The sequence below is a fragment of the Falco cherrug genome, chromosome 5, assembly GCF_023634085.1.
Source record: "Falco cherrug isolate bFalChe1 chromosome 5, bFalChe1.pri, whole genome shotgun sequence".
NCBI classification, from domain to species: Eukaryota; Metazoa; Chordata; class Aves; order Falconiformes; family Falconidae; genus Falco; species Falco cherrug.
Window position 1 is genome coordinate 61515210 of NC_073701.1, and position 17308 is coordinate 61532517.

The 17308-nt window shown below is 34.9% G+C and overlaps 1 protein-coding gene across 4 annotated transcripts in view; it reads right to left on the reverse strand.

Annotated features, from left to right (window-relative positions):
• The window catches only part of PPP1R12A (protein phosphatase 1 regulatory subunit 12A), a 121966-nt gene that overhangs the window by 17171 nt on the left and 87487 nt on the right, over positions 1-17308 (reverse strand). For 3 of the 4 annotated variants that reach the window (XM_055712123.1, XM_055712121.1, XM_055712124.1), the window contains 8 exons: positions 16470-16592; positions 13950-14111; positions 13317-13493; positions 9531-9621; positions 7435-7632; positions 7089-7257; positions 4891-5009; positions 4122-4187 (listed from right to left, as the gene is read on the reverse strand). In XM_055712123.1, coding sequence (XP_055568098.1) covers positions 4122-4187; positions 4891-5009; positions 7089-7257; positions 7435-7632; positions 9531-9621; positions 13317-13493; positions 13950-14111; positions 16470-16592 — 1105 coding nt within the window. The remainder of the gene's footprint in view (positions 1-4121; positions 4188-4890; positions 5010-7088; positions 7258-7434; positions 7633-9530; positions 9622-13316; positions 13494-13949; positions 14112-16469; positions 16593-17308) is intronic. The other variant, XM_055712122.1, reaches the window with a different exon arrangement.

Consider the following 17308-nt stretch of genomic DNA (forward strand, 5'->3'; position numbering starts at 1 on the left):
TCACCATGTAATCAATGACCTACAAAAATTTGCCACTTTTCCACTGCTTCCTTCTCACCTCAAGAAAACAGAGCAGACTTTGTCTGTAAAGACGTTAGGTTTCTCTTTTTACCTTGGAGGAATGCTGTATGCAGAAAAACGCTAAGCTGGTTCTTTTACCCTTTACCTACAATGTAGGACAGCCACTAGAAGGAAGTAAACCATTCCTACGTTATTTCTTAACAAATACGATTTCTAAAGGCTGTTTATCTTTGCTTCTAGTGGACTCCCCGTGGTGCCATGTGAATGTGAAAACCTGCCAGATCTCCATTCCCCTGCTGCACTATAGCTTCCTGAACAGAAAGGCAAGTTATTATTAAATCACACACAGACTATCTCAGAAACAAAATATTCCAGCTACATAGGGGGACAACAAATGAACTGGTGAGGTAAGAGAGCAGTAATTACTGGAGGCAGGAAAACACAGACACAGCCCACTCCTGTCTCCTGGCTGAGGTTAGGAACCTGAGAAGCTGAAAAAGGATGCCATAATCTTTAGAAAACTGTACCTCAGTTGGTTTCTGTTCCCTGAAAGCTGTGAAGTGCCTCACAACTCAAGTACATGCCTGTTCTTGTTTCCTTCACTTTTCACAAAAGATGTTTGGTTTTTTTCAGCATTCTCAAGTCTTTTATTTTCCCCTTCAAATTCTCTCAGTTCAGCTCAGTCACAATTCTTGACATTTGACAAAAAAAAATTTGTGAAAGATGTAACTGAGTCTACAAACTTTGCGTAAGGCTTGTCTGAGGAGAAATGATGCTGACAAAGATATCCCCATGCAACCAGATCACACAAGATGAGTGTTCTTCATACTCACAGAACAGAGCAAATTGAGCAGCCACAGTTACGTTGGCAGCATACAAGCAGTAACAAAACCATAAAACTTATTTTTATATATCTATAAAAGATATATTCCTTACCTACACAAACTGATATAACACTTACTCCTAACCCTATGCCATCAGTCTATACAGACCATAAGGGTCCCGCAAAAGAAACCATGTATTTGAAAACGTACACTAAGCTTCTAGACAGGCACATTATATTTTAGTGAGGTTAGAATAATTACTGGTAATGGAAATAAAATATCAAAGTCAGGTGGAATTTACTGTACTGTTACAAATAAGTGTTTCCATAAAACCGCCACAGCAGTGAAACTGAGAAACAAAGTCTTAGTGCAGCATTTAATCGACACTATGAATGCCAGTTTTTCATGATTATTCCCACAGAATAGGAAGACCTAATGACATTCATTATCCTAACATTGCTAGCCTTCACCTTTCAGAAGTCACATATTTGATCTCTGGCTACAATAAAATTTCAGTCCATTTAATTACAACTTAATCACAGCTTTAGTGATTATTTAAACTGTAAGAAATTAAATTCTTAACTCAGGCTTCACAGAAGCACCTTTTTACTTAGAATCCTTCATTTGCCAAAGTAATCTTCTGAATTCCTTATTTTTAAACAGTTATCCTACAATTTAATTCTAAGACTATCCTTCTAGCAGGAAGACCAATTTCCTTTAAGTAGCATGGCATTTTTTGTGCGAATTGAAGAGATTCTCGGCTCTTAACATTAAAAAAAGCCTAAACAAAATTTCATTAGAACAACCTCCAACTGTCAAAGTGCTTAGCAAAGTCTGACTTCTCCTTCATAGCTCTCCTTTATGGACAAATGATCAGCTAAGAAGTAAAAAGACAGTCCTGAAGAACAAAAAAACACAAACTAAAATCTTACAAGACAGTTCTTTCAAAGACTTCTGAGATGATTAAGATAATTTTTCTGGTTCCTTAAAGATTTCAGGCTACAGATTATTTTGTCTAAGGTCCTTTAATTTTCTTTGTAGCATGCACCCATGTTCTTGACCTCCTCTCTTTAGTTTAAATTCTTGAGTTACTGCCAAAGCCTTTAGAAGTTTATAGTTACCATCTTCTACCTCTGGCTTTTAGCTTCATCAAGCAAAAAACCCCAACAGCAGCACCACATGAGGCAGCAAAAGAGAACTTCAGTATTCCCAAAGTTTCTGTTCTCTGAATAGCAGTACATAAAATAATCAGCAGAACTGAAAAAGCGTAACTATTTTCTTAATGTCTTTCACTATAATTCTAGTTTATTCATACATCTTTCCTTTTCTCTTCCTAGAGCTGGAAAGGACTTATAAGCAAATAATGACAAATTTCTATAATAAAGCACAGAAGATTTGGGTCAAAGTGAATGCAGATTTAGCAACTGCAAAAAGGAACGTGCAATTTCTTTAGACATTTAAAAACAAACAAAAATACACATTCTGCCATGGATTTGGGAACAAACTGCCTATTAGAATTCTCAAGATCCATTCCATTGTTATTTTTCTACGGTGGCAAAATAGTGCACTGTCAAAAGTATTATATTTAGTTCTCAGTTTATCATTGATAAATGTTAAAATAGTTATCAAAGAGAGGAATTCCTTGAAATCTAGATGGTGTTTTACGTCTCTGATAAACCTTTTGCATGCAAAGGAAAAAACCACCTTAATATGAAAACAATGGCATTATTATATACAAATTATAAGATATCTCATAGTTAATAGGTCTATAATAATATAGTAATAGAACATTTTCTGCAATTTCAGTACTATACTGCAAATATTGTACTAGGTTTGACAAAATTTGAGGAGACAACTTAAAAACAGATGAAATACTTATTCTGAAATTCAACTAACTTCCAGTTTCTTATTTTCTGCAGCTGATGTGACAAAAGAGCTTATATATCAACAAAGCAAATTTAATTTATGTAGCTAGGTGAAAGTGAACTTGTGAAATTCACACGTTTATTTGAGAGCTTTCCATGAACTCAAATCTGGTATTATAGTGATTTATAATGAAACCAAACAACCGAAGCCTTTTGTAGGAAGTATACAGGCTAGGAGAATGTTTTCACTCTGATTACTAGGCAGCTAATTCTACACTTCTGCACCATCCCACCCCAACACACCCACCCCTTTTAATCATTGACCATATTCGTAATTTTGGGCCCAACTTACCACTATTTCACTGTAGTTTTATAAGTCTAATTCTATCAGAAGTACCACATGCCCATTCTACCAAAATTAATTTCTACACAACAGAATATGGAGTGACTACAGATCTAAGGATAATGATATGTACTAGTGGGAGGAAACAAAACAGGACTATGCATTTATGTTAACATGACATGCACGGAAATAAACAATACAGCAAACCAAAATGGCACAGAATGGATCTCTTAACTAAAGTATTTAAGGAATGTGTAATGGAAGCTTTTACAAAAAAGGAGAGAAACGCTACCTGAGTTTTATTCCTCAGCAATGAACCTGATTCTACAGTGTTACTCGAGGCTTTAGGTCAAAAGAAGTACATTCTGCTATACCGTTTTATAGCATAGCTTAAGTTACCACATCCTTTTTAACTCCTCTTCATCCCACTATCACACACCATTCTGTTTACAAGGACCTTTTCCATCAAATCAAGCCTGCTGATTTGATAGAAACATAATATACTGCTTTCCACTGACTTTTTAACAATACTAACAATGCTGAATTAGGATGTTCAGAAATCCATTTTCTTCAATGGAGAAATCAGGTCCATTGTGCTCTTCAACTTTCTATGCTTCACTATATTAAATTAACTTCTCATATTATTTGTTAATTACATTTTTGACAGCAGTCAGTTTAATTTTAAAAGGTTTTAATGAGTGTGCTTAAATCACTGGACATAATTTATCTGAAAACGACAGAGCAGATGCAGCAAAGATTTTGGCAAGGTAGAAACTGAAAGCTCCCTCCAGTAACTTGTTACAACATGGCCCTGAGCTATGTGTCAGAAATGTCACCCACATTTTCTGGATACTAATTTTACAAAATCAGGACTGATGAAGAAAACATCAGTTTTAGCCATTGTTAATACACTAAAAAATGTTATTAAAGCATGCAAAGGAAATAGCATTGAACCACAGCCACAAATCAGGAATCAGAAAGTGCTCGTTCAGTTGAATCCAAATGCAACAAATTTTACTATCAAAATGTATCTGTTACAAAGTTAATAAATTATTTTTTTAAAGTTACCTGAGTTTCTTTCTTATTTGTTCCTTCTTCCGAATCGGACTGGTGTTCCTGTTCATTTTCATCACTCTGGTGAAAGAGGTGGAAGAGAAAAATATTTAAACTGTTGAAAGGCTAATGAGATTTTAAGGTATTCCCTATTTTTAATATGAAAATCTAAGAGCAGTAGACTTCCTTCTACCTAACTAAAATGAATAGAGAATTTAATGTGATACATCATGAAAATTATCAAACAAGTACATGTTTTCAGTACCAGAATGAGAGGAAACGTAACTTTGCATTTGGCACATGAAAATCTTGCTTCTACAGAATTACATACTGATCCCATGACAAAGAAAAGGGAAAGGGAATTGGCTGAAACAACAGCTATAACCCTTCTAATATGATGGCAATTCTTTCAGTTTTAAGTATAGGGCTACTTGTAATGTGCAAGATAATAAGTCTCATTATTACAGCTTTGGTATGCATGCAATAGAAAATAATTGTTCAATGATTATTTTTTCCTTAGATTATGATTAATTCCTATGAAGTTATGGTTATTACAGTATTCTAGAGTTCTTTTTAGTATTATCAACATAACTTAGATTTGATTTTTATTTTGTTCCTGAAAGCTTCAAACCAGGGAATACGTAAATTGCACAAGCATCAGTTTTTCCAGAACAATTAGTTATATATATCATATAAACTATTCTCAATCTTAAGAATAGAATATACACATTCCATATTGCTACAAGCTAAGGCTATAAATTAGCAGTAGCAATCATTCACTCACATCTTGAGTCCAAAAAGAAACTCCTGTAGATCGTCGTTTTTCTCTCGGTCGCCGCCTTTCCCTTATAGACTTAGGCTGTGACTTATCTTCTTCCTTTTCTTCCTCTTTTTTGCCCCCTTCTGTTAATAACAACTTTCTTATTCATTTAAGGATGACACAATCTAATTTTCTGAAATAATTCTCAGTCATGAAATTACTTACAATTATTTCTTTTACCTGAAATAAATTTGCTAAAGAGCTTCTTACCACATACAGGGTTTGCTGTAACATACATTCCTCAGAATATAGTTCTAAAATGCTGTAAATATTGTTCCAATTCTTGAACAGTAACTCCAAAAAACTAAATCCATCTCAGCCACCTAAACAAAACGTTTCAACCTAACAGTAATAAACTACACATCGGACTTAAAATTCAGTTTTCAAAACTGTCACCTAATAATTCAAACATCTTTGTCACCAGAGGTGTAAAAGTACAAAATATGAGAAGATAATTCTTCACCATTCCTCATCAAACAGGGTTTTTTTTTGCTTAAGAATTCAATATATGAAAAAAAAACCACCCCAAACAACAACACCCTTTTAAAAGAAGTCTGTTAAGTCATCCTTAGTGTTCCCCTTTTTATCACAGTCCTCTCCGTTTTTGCTCTAAGGAAGAAACGTGATCTCCTAGATTAGATTAGTAATGTATTACAGAATTCCTTTTTCTTTAAAAGAAATGCAATTGCAATTAAAAACTGACGTATCATCTCAGGCCTGTGTTTGTTCCCCTGTATGCTTATAAGTATTTGTACAAAAAGCCCTATTAAACAAACCTGCTCCAAGTTTTTTACCTACTATCATGCAGTCTATTCATTCTGCTGTTCTTTTAATAAAGAAACCACAGATTTGAGTTCAGATAGAAGCATCACTAGTAACTTTACCATCCCTAGTCTTCAGAGGGAAACAAGTATTTTAGTGTGAAGCAAGAATTAAACAGAAAAGGAGGAAATACAAATATTCATGGTGAACATATACCTGTCCTAATTAATTAAATAAATGATGATTTTACCTCTGGGCTTTCAGACAGTAAAGTATTTCTCCTCCTAAAGTCATAATTTGAAAAAAAAAAAACGACCTGCTGTAGCTAATATTTACCCATGAAATTTTTTTTGCATAGAACAGTCTAGAAAGTTTCCTAGCGTAAGCATGCATTACCGAAGAATCCTAATCCAAATTTAGTTCATGTTAGGACAGAGGGAAAAATAATCACAAAACATATCCCTGAAGCTAACTCCCGATAACTTCCTCAGCAAACACCAGTCTAGGGAATATGGCAACACTGCTATATAGTTTCACGGAGACTTGATCAATGGATCATTTAATCAGATCCTCTGTAAAACAAAACTATCGATTTCAATCAGTAATCCTATTCAAGTTACCAATCAATAACTTCAATTAAAGTATTTCTCCCAAGTCAACTCTAGCAGGCTTCCAACAGAGAACAGATCTCACTGTATGTCAACAGCCTCCTCCTTTGACAGGCAACCAATCAGGCACAACATCTCTGAGAATTATAGCAGGTGATTCACATGTGAAATGAGGGCAAAAACGTGACACTAGAGAAAAGCTTTTTTCTGACTTCTGAATCACGCAATCTGATCTTCGGCTAAAGATACTTCACTGGTTTACAGAATCTATTAAGATAGATAGAAATACACCACTGGACCCCCCCCCTTCCCTTTATTTTCAACTGTTCATAAAACGCTGAGAGATCATTAAGGCACCATTCCAATCCTCCAGTGTGGAAGGACTGAAACAAAATCCCAGTTATTCAGCAATTTTTTAATCAAGTAAAAATCCTCCTCAATACCTGCAAGTATTTAAACACTGAAACGTGGTATTTCATTATAGCTGGTGTGTTAAAGCAGAAATGAAAGCATTATGTGGATAGTGATGGCAGTGTATTCGACATTTCTATGACCCACCAATGGAAAACACACAGATGCACATATGAACGGCTGCAAAGCACCAGCAAGTACAGGAAATCTTTCTTCCTCTGTACACACAAGTTTTAGAATTTCTTACAGAAGATGGGAATAAGATACATCCTCAGTGGTCTTACATATCACACCCCATTTTGAACTACCTTTACAAACGTAATCTGCTCTTTGTCAATTAAAACAACAACAAAAAAAACCCTTCACAAACAGTACTCCTACCTCTCTCACTTTCCTTTGTTCCACTCCGAGAATAGGCAGAAGTTATACCTATAAGGCTGTTTGGTCTGTTTAGTGGACTTGGAGTTGAAAGAGAGCTAGTGGAGGTGGACAGCGAAGAGGTGGATGATGAAGAAGTTGAAGTTGAAGTTGGTCTATAGCGATGATATGGCTATTCAGCAGAAAAATGTCAAAATTAATTTACCAAGATTAAACAAATAAAAGCTACAGGGTATTAAAACATTTAAATAGATAAATAATTCTTACAGTAGTACCAAAATTAAAATATCATAGTTGGAGTTAAGATTCATATAATTTCTCTACCTAAAGAGACCCATCATGAAAATACCTCTTCAACAGTTCGGGAATATCTTTGTCTATAATCATCATCTTTAGTTTCAGATTCTTTTTTTTCTTCTTGTTTTTCTTTGTCTTGCTTTTCTTTCTCTTCTTTTTCTTTTTCTTCATTTTCCTGTTCTCTGGTTCGTGTGGGACGACTTCTTCCTATAGTTTTTTCAGCTTCTTGAAGATCTGTCAGTGTTACACCCTGTGAAAAAAGCAGCCAGCAAACATTCAAATATAGCACTCCTGTTAATGTAGATGATCACATTATATAAATACATATTTTAAAGACAAAATTCAGCTTAAAAAGAAATAATTCTATCTATTAAGAAATCACTTTTACCTATACATTCCACCTATAAGCTCTTCTCTTGAATCCTGGAACCAAACGTCCCCCTTTGACTAGTGGGAAGTGTTTGCTGTAATGAGGTCTATCACAGATCCTCCCAGCAACACAATTTTTAATTGACCTAGTACCTACCAATCATGTAGAAAATCATACAGAAATCATTTAAGAACCCACTAGATCCTTCCAATATCATCATAAGCATACTAAATATTTTTGAAAGAACCCTAAAAATACAATTTATACAATCTAGATTGTATAAAAATACAATCTAAAATACCAGATTTTTAGAAATGTTGATAGTTTACAAATTCACTCACTGCAACTGGATTTTTAGGTCAACAAAACATAACAAATTGCATTGACAGCCCCAGAGAAAGTTAAAACTCATTTCTTATTTCCTTGTTATTCTGAGGCTCAAAACTAGTATTGAAATAAGCTCAGAAAGCAAATATTTTTTTGAAGACAGCTTTTCTCTACTGCACTTTTCAGCTGATAATATCTGAGATGCTGCTCAAAACACTTCACAACCTATTCTTCAAAGTCAACTTTGCAGCTTATCAGTTATTTAATTGCTTTGTATGTTGATGAAGTTTTAATACAGTAATTTACGGTAGTTCCTTCACTATAAAGATTCAACAATAATTGGCTTGTAGTTTGACCATCTCTCAGGGCTCTGAGTTAGTATCAAGAAGTAAAAAAGAACTGCAGTAATATAAAGTTTTATCAAGCAGTGTGGCACTCTCAATAGGAAAGAACCAGAAATATTTGAGGGGTTTAAAAACTGCAAAGATTTGAAAGTAACATCAGTAACCAATGTAGATATAGATTGGCCTTATAGCAGATAAAGACGATGACTAGAGTATTTCTTTGTGCTATGTGCTGATTATTCTCAAGTTTGTCAGCAGATGCAAAAAAAGATGGGTAGACAGACTCCAGAGGATAGTTGTTGGTGATTGCTCCACTGCCCAAAAATTGTTCAAGTACTGTTTAAAGATAATCTATTTTGCTACTGTCACATCCTTCCCTATATGAGGATTGCACTGGTTGCAATTCAACATGAGGTAGTTCTGATAGAAATTTGGAAGAACCACAAAATGTATCAGTGTGTAAACTAAGACAGAAACATTGAAAGGAGACACGTAGTTAGATTCTAGATTAGCAGCAAGAAACAAAACCCCCTTCCTTAATACTCTTCCATATCCACAGAAACTAGGTTGTATGTGTTTATTTTCCACTATCATAGACCTCATTAGCTATCCATGTGTTGGTCAGCTCAATCACATTATCCTGAGTAGTCCCTGCACAGAAAAAAGACTTAGAAATGGAAATAAATACTGTACTAAGTAGTATAGGAAGTAAATATAGTATTAAGTCTTCAGCCAAAAGCATATAGCTGTTTAGTTCTTGAAGGTTTCAGAGTCTTAGATTTAAACATCTACATAACATCCTATACAATTACTGGAGTAAGTCATTTTAACATAATGCAATCAAAACCTTCCTTTCAATTTTGTATTAAGTCACTCTTCAGTGAATACAAAAAGCAACTTTCAGTACACAATGAAGGGTCCTAAACCTTTCAGGGAAGAAAGGTAAAAAAAAAAGAAAGAGGCTTTATTACATCTGGTACAAGTTCTTTTATACCAGGAAAAACCATCAGTTTATTAGGAGCTTCACTGGGAAGTTAAAACATCACTATACTCAGGGACCTACATGGGTATGGTTCTATAAATGTAGAAGCTTTAATGAAACTATACCTGTGTAGATCTTCTAGACTGTCTTGCTTGCCTGGATCTAGCTTTTCTTTGGGACTCTGACTCTTCATCCCGTACTGGAGTGAGGTATGATCTAAAGAGTTAATTACATACAAAATTGGCAAATGATAATTTTCATACAAATTTATTGAATTGTCAGAAAAAACCCACATTATATGACTAGAAACCAAAGCAGTAAGAAGAAAGTCTTCAACTATGTAAGACATTATATTTTAGACATTTAATCTATATCAATGATTTATTCATCAAGATAGAAACCTTAAAACTCAACATATATACAGTGTTTTCCTACTTTAATTTAGATTTCTTTTTACCACCTCCAAATATAACAAGCTTTTTTGTTACTATGTTAGTTAAGTCTACTAACATAGGGGTAAAGGACCGCTGAGATTCAGCCAGTTACACATTTATACATAAAATACATATGTGTGTGTATTAACTTTTAACATAACTTGTAGGCTTTTAGAAAAAGCTAAATGAACTGCTAATGCAGAAAACCTAATTGCACCAGAAATTAATTTTTTTAATTTAAATTAACCAGAGATTAAACTTAGATCTATTGCACCAGGGATTAAAAATCCTTGAGATGGTGGTTACCATATTTTCACATGAATCAACCATGCTTCATAATCCAAGTCTCTTTCAAAAAAACTGCTTAAAAATAAATCCTCATGAAATCCACAAAAATCCTGCAGACTAAGCAGGTAATTATAATCAAAGCCAAAAGGCTACTAGAGTAGACATACAAGGTACAGACTCTTTAAAGATTCTCCAAGCCAGGTAACTGGGGTGGAAAAAAAAAAAAAAAAAAGGAAAAAAAAAAGACAAGAAAATGAAAAATAAGAAATACATGTATACCTCCAAATGTATAATTGTGTGTATATGTATGTAAGTATGTAAAGCTATCATGAAAGAAATTAAAGTTTTTAATGCATTTGTTGATTTTCTATTACAGCATATTCTGGGAATGCTATTATAATTTAACCATTTTTTAAAATCCTTAGATTAGCTAAAATCAGAAAAATTTGAAAAAGCAGAATCAGAAGGTTGCTACAAGGTTGCACAAAACCTCTCTGAGCTTCTTTAGATCATAAAATTAGCTCCATTGAAATTGGTAGAGTCAGATTCTGTAACGTTCTCTGCTTGTTTGTATTTTAAAATCTAACTAAGAATATTTGTTTAACGATTCAGTAATTGGCTAGCGATTATATTCAAAAGCCATCACCTATTAACACAAATTACATATTTTTTAGCTTTAGCACATACTAAAACCAGTTGTAAAACAATTCTCAGTTTTAAAAATAAACTTTATTTACACAGGCCTATTGACTACTACCAATGTTCTATCTCTATTAAACAAATTACCCCCAAAACACAGGAGAATATTTCTAACTACCTGCTATACTCAAAAATGTAGAAACACCTCCTATCTTATGACACATGTTAAAAAACCTCTCACTACATTAATTTGATTTCCCTATCCTGTTTTCTTGCAAACAGTGTTTTGATAGACTTTCAATTTTCCTAGAGCACTGGGCCCTACCTGTTTTAGGAAAAGGGTGCCTGTTATCTGCTTCAGCTAAATGACCTGAAATAGTACCTACCTAAGAAGTTTGAATGGCAGAGCAGGTGTAATCTTTAGGGCTTGAAAATTGCTACTAATTACTCCATATAACTTGCTCTTAAGTAACTGGTGTACATATGCCTACCCTCCAATAAATCCAAAATACTTCAAACCTCACTGAGGGAAAATTAAAACTCACAACTTGCCAGGTGCACACCACAGCTGCTTTAGAGTAGGAAGTGTCCTCCCCTAGCATCCCTCGTGTATGCCACACAAGTTATTATACAAAGGTTTAAAGATTCAGGTTTGTCATTCTCTTCCCTGCTTCTCTAAACCAAGCCTAAAAAATCAGATAAATATAGCTTCTTCAGCTACTCTAAGAAGGATGCAACGTTACATGCTTCATTACTAAAAGCAGTTTATAAAGTCTTTACTTTTCAAATATTCTTCAAAATTCTGCTTCAAACATACTTTCTAAATATACACTTTCAGTCTATAAGTATGGATAAAACAATTTCATTTCTTAGGAAAATATTTAGCATATACAGACAGGTTTTTCATGTGCATATAAACATAAATAGATACACATAAGCACATATATATATGTATCTGTGTTCATATATATATTTATATATAAATAAATAAAAATATGCATGTGCTGGTATTTAGAGCAGTACCTTTTCTCACATGCAGTAATTATTCCAGTTTGGCTGATTCCTAAGATTTAATGGATATCTTAATATGCCATCAAGAATGCATCTGCAAGAGCGTATTACACAATTGGCCCAGAGTCAGACAAAAACAAGGAACTTCAGGCCAATTGCAGGTATCTAAAATGGATGTAGCATATGCGCATTAGTATACACACACTAGTGAGAGCAAACAAGACAGCAAAGCCTTAGTTCTAAATTTCCTTGCTTTCCTAGCTCATATGAGACTTAAATAGCATTTGCATTTTAAAAATGGAACTGCTTTTGAAAAAAAATGCATTTTGTCGGTTTCAGTTTTGATTTATTGGGTTCAATCAAATTTCTCTATGGAAAATGCAGGTTCTGACTGTGGTTGTTATTGGAATGGGTTGTAGGCACCTGTGGGAACCTCCTGAAACATGGTGGGAAAGAAAAAAAAAAATAATCCCCATTTCATAACAGTTACTTCATCTCAGTTTTGGGTACGAAAGGAAGGCTATGGGAAACAGACTATCCTAAATAGGCCTAAAGCTATGAAGAGTCTTTGAATGTTGTTGCTGCCTTAAGTGAACCAAGAAATGCAGGTTTCTTCTGTAACAGCAAACAGCTTCATTACCTCCGTGAACATCCACACATCTGGCACTGATAGAGGAATTACATTTCAAAACTACTTACAGTAGCAACACAGAAATCTGAACTTGCATCTCAGTGGAAGGTTGAAGGATAAACATATATATCCAGAAGAACCACCACCCAGGGAAAGCTAACAGGATTTAACAATCTCGTGAAATCTTACTTTTGCTTCCATAAATAGCAGGTAACAAGTCTTTACAGAAACATAAATACGCACTAATCTTAACGCATTTCTGTAACTGTAACAGAAACCTGACCATATTCTTAAAATAAAATTTCTATCAGCTTCTTACTCATTCTTCATACTGAACAGCTCTTAAACCATTGCGTTTACAACTGTATATTATGTTTCAACTAGAAGAGACGCTAAATGATGCAATGAAATAATCTGAATGTGTTGAGTTCAATGCTCTTTTCTCAGTACTGCCAGGCACAAAAAATGTCTGAAAAAATCCTGCATTGTAACATAGCATACTGCCAGGATTACAGTAGCTCAAGCAGCAGCAACTTGTAGTAAGCAACTGATTATTGACTTTTCTTATTTTTAATTCAGTCTTTTTCCATAGTTCCATTATGGGCATTTTTAAGATGACTCATTTTATCTATTAACAGAAATACAAAGATGAAAATACCACATGCTAAATGAGAACCCAAGGCCAGTCAAAAATATACAATATCAAAGTTCAAATTTAATGAACAGTCTCTACCAGTACTAAGCTCTTACATAAATTGAGGCATATTGATAGTTGCTTCCATAAACTGCATGCAAACAACACTGCTTTACATACTGTACTATCCAAATTTGTGGTAACCAACACATTCCTTTAAATAAAAAAAAACACCAAACTTTTGTATAAGAGCAACATTACTTCCTTTACACACCTCCGTCTCTCCCTGACCTCTGATGTTGAGGATACAGTGCCAGAAGTAGCTGTAGTCATGGCTGTGGTAATGGCTGTAGCATTTACAACAGATGGTGCAACAGGAACGGTCACTGCTGTAGGAACACTGTCCTTTTCTTTCTCAGTACTATCCTCAGCCCACAAACGATTTGAGGTACTACAGCATAACAAGCAGCAACACAAAAAAAGAGAAAAGGAAACAGCTAAACAATGAAAGCACTTTACTAAACAACTAGTAACATGTAAATTGAGGGATGGATTTTTTTTTTTTTTAAAAGCAAACTGAAAAAATGTCTCTACTGTGAAAGCTCAACTTGAGCTATTAAATTTAATAAATGAAGAATTATCAGTTCACAAAAACTGAACTTCTATTCTTCATACCCTTGTAACATTGGAATTATTCTTTTATACCAACATGGCTGTCACTTTACAGAAGCCAGCCATTCACAATTTTCAAGCCAAATTGTATAAAATTGGAACAAATTTGACAGGAAAGGGAAAAAATCCAGAGCCCCAGGATCTACTAAACAAGAACGCATGCACATACATAAGCACACAATAGACCTGACAAATAAAAAAAAAAAAAAAAAAGGAAGTGCGCTGGTGCCATTACCTGCTTTGCACACCTGCTGAAGTAGAACCCGTTGTACTCTTTGTAGTAGTGTTTGCGCTGGCAGGCAGTGCTTTCTGAAGACCAGCAGAAGAGGTAACTGTTGATGCGGTACTTGGAACATTAGAACTAATCAAATCATCTTGTCTTCTTCCAAAGGAGCCACTGAAGGAGAGATGTGTACAATGGATGCATTCATATTATGTACCTTTGCTCAGTAAAATATCACAAAGCTGTGAAAGATTCATTAAATTCCTGCCCATGTATTCTGTGTCTCAGTTGAATCTGAGAAAATTCTGGGGCAAAAGATGCATTTTCTTCACTATTTCCTTGACTGGGACCTTTAATCTATGACTTCAGAGGGCAGCAGAAGTGTCCCTTAGTCCTGACTGTTTCTTCACACGGAGAGGAGACAAAAAATGGAATCTTGCCGTTTTATGTATGATTCTCTTGATTGCATCTACTGAAGTGTTCCTATAGGGCCCCCAATATCCCACTTTTAAATCTGCTGCTTCACTCACACTGAATACCTCAGAAAATGCAAAGTTTTACTCCACAGCTTAATAGAAATGTCATCAATATCACTCCTCTTATAATTTTCAACCAACTAAATGTACTGCCTTTTAAAAAACTTTAGTAATTCCCAGAAAGATTAATCTCCTACTCAGGTTTTTCCCTTGCTCTTCAAGTTGTAAAGAAGATCCAGTCGTTTCCACATTTTAGCCAGCCATTGGTTCTGGATGAGCAAATTCTGCGTTATTAAGTCAGGATGTTTGCCCATGACTAAACCCCTGAACCCACAGTTAGAACAGTGAGAGCATCATATCCCTAACTGCACAAGTTGTAAGGAAAGATGCTTCTTTGTCATTCTGCAATTGATAATTTTTTCTGTTATTATCAGTTCTGTAATGCCAAAGAAAAAAATAAAAATACATGAAAAACTAAAGAAATACACCACTAAAGCACCACATGCAATTTAAAAGTGATGCACATATTTTGTTTCAAGACTGGATCGTAAATATTGATAAAAGCCAACATGCAAAGACTGTTCTCATATATCAACTCTTAATATATTCCATCCAGAACAGGATACATCTTTCCTAAATGCTAAATGCAAAGTTAGGAAAATCGAGTTATCTTTTTAAGGCAGGACGTTAACAAAGATGTAAGATAAATTATGCTGTATGAAACAGCCTGACTACATGCCGTTGACAACATAAATGTCAAGACTAAAAAAAAAAAAGGTTAAGTACCCATCACCATGTACATCAGCAGCACGTATCAATATCCAGTGAGTAACTTTAATCAAATAGCTACATTAAAACTACACAATGGAGTAAAGTTAACTGTGTAGTAATCTGCAGGATATGATTCCTTCTGAGAAAATCCTGCAAGAGAGGAACCACAAACACCTGAAAATTATTTTCCTATTAATAATTTACTTTGCATTAGTTTGCAAGTTAGTTTTACATATGCATTTGTCCTGGTTTCAGCTGGGATAGTTAATTTTCTTCTTAGTAGCTGCTGCAGTACTGTGTTTTGGATTTGGTGTGAGAACAATGCTGATAGGACACTGATGTTTTTAGTTGTTGCTGGGTGATGTTTTTATTAAGTCAAGGACTTTTCGGTTTCTCAGGCCCTGCCAGCGAGAGGGCTGGAGAGGCACAGGAAACTAGGAGGGGACACAGCCAGCGCAGCTGACCCAAACTGGCCAAAGGGATATTCCATACCATGGGGCGTCATGATGAGTATATAAACTGGGGGAAGAAGAAGGAAGGGGGGGGACATTTGGCATTATGGCGTTTGTCTTCCTGAGTAACAGTTACATGTGCTGGAGCCCGGCTTCCCTGGGGATGGCCAAACACCTGCCTGCCCATGGGAAGTAGTGAGTGAATTCCTGGTTTTGCTTTGCTTGTGTGTGTGGCTTTTCCTTTACCTATTGAATTGTTCTTATCTCAAACCTTGATTTTTACCTCCCTTTCCAATCCTCCTCCCAATTCCACTGGGTGAGGGGGAATGAGTGAGCGGCTGCGTGGGGCTTGGTTGCCAGCTGGGGTTAAACCATGACAGCATTCTATGATGCTAAAATCTAGCACTGTGGAGAGCAGCCCAAGACCTCTGATACTGTCACAGAAAAATCAAGATTCAACAGAGACAATATTTTTCCCCTTTTCAGATACCAAGCAGAATTACTTCTATTCCAACACTTAAAATAGTTATCTTTGGCTACTGAGCTAGTCTGGAAAGAGGCAAATGAACCTCAAAGTGAAATAAACAATAGAAAAAAGGAAGAATGTAAGTTTAATTATACAGCAGTTGCTGTGACACTCTAAGCTAGTAAACATGGTGTAGTTTTAAAATCAGCACAGGTATTGCATCAGCACAAGTACATACTTTGCAAATATTATGAACATGGCACCATTCAGTTTTAAACTGTTCTTACAAAGTGATTCAGTACTTAATTTGTTCCTGTCAATTTGCAAACATTTTGATTAAAAAAAAGAGAAAGAGAAAATCCCGCACCTTCTTTGATAACTTGTGTTTAATGATGTAGGACCTTCATTCAAACTGTTTTTCTTGACATCTTCCTCCCATTTTCTCCTGGTGTAGGAACTGCCACCACGTATTGAGCTAGCAGACGAGTCCCTGTAAAAAACCAAAATATTTTAGTTTTGCAAACTTGTATTAAAGAAGGTTGTTCTTGATTTGAGCTGAAACGGAGCTTCAAATTAAAGATTACAACCCCAGATAACACACTTAACCACACAAAACATTAATAAAATGACCTTTATGGACAATAATTTTCAAGCTCCTGTGGAAAAATACTACATTCATACTAACACTGTTAGAAATATAATAGGAAAGTAGCACCAAAACAAAAACTGCTGAAGAAGATTTAATCAACATGAAATCAATCATCAGCTTTTATCTTTGACCATTGCTGGCTCTGTTTTTCTCAAAAAAGGAACACGAGACTTTTCTGTTTGCCTCAGATTATGCAGTTCAAATTAAGAGAAAACTACCCTTGTTTTTTAGAAACTGATTTAATGGGATTTTTCATTCTTGGATGTTATAAGAAGTTGTTCAAAAGCTGACTAGGCTTTAGAACTCATGATACTGAGTGTAAACAGGCCTGTAGTAGCTATTCCTGAATGGCTCGTCATGTATCATTAGCTGACATTACTTTAGTCATAAGAAATTTCCAGCCTATTGTTGCAGTTTATAGCAGCAAGAAATAACCTTGCAAACATCTACTTAGAAAAACTACACTGAAAATTGATACTGAGATGCAAAAAACTGCATTTCTAATAAGGTGTCAGCTCAAGATGTAAAGCAAAATTCAGATATAAGGAAGAAAACAA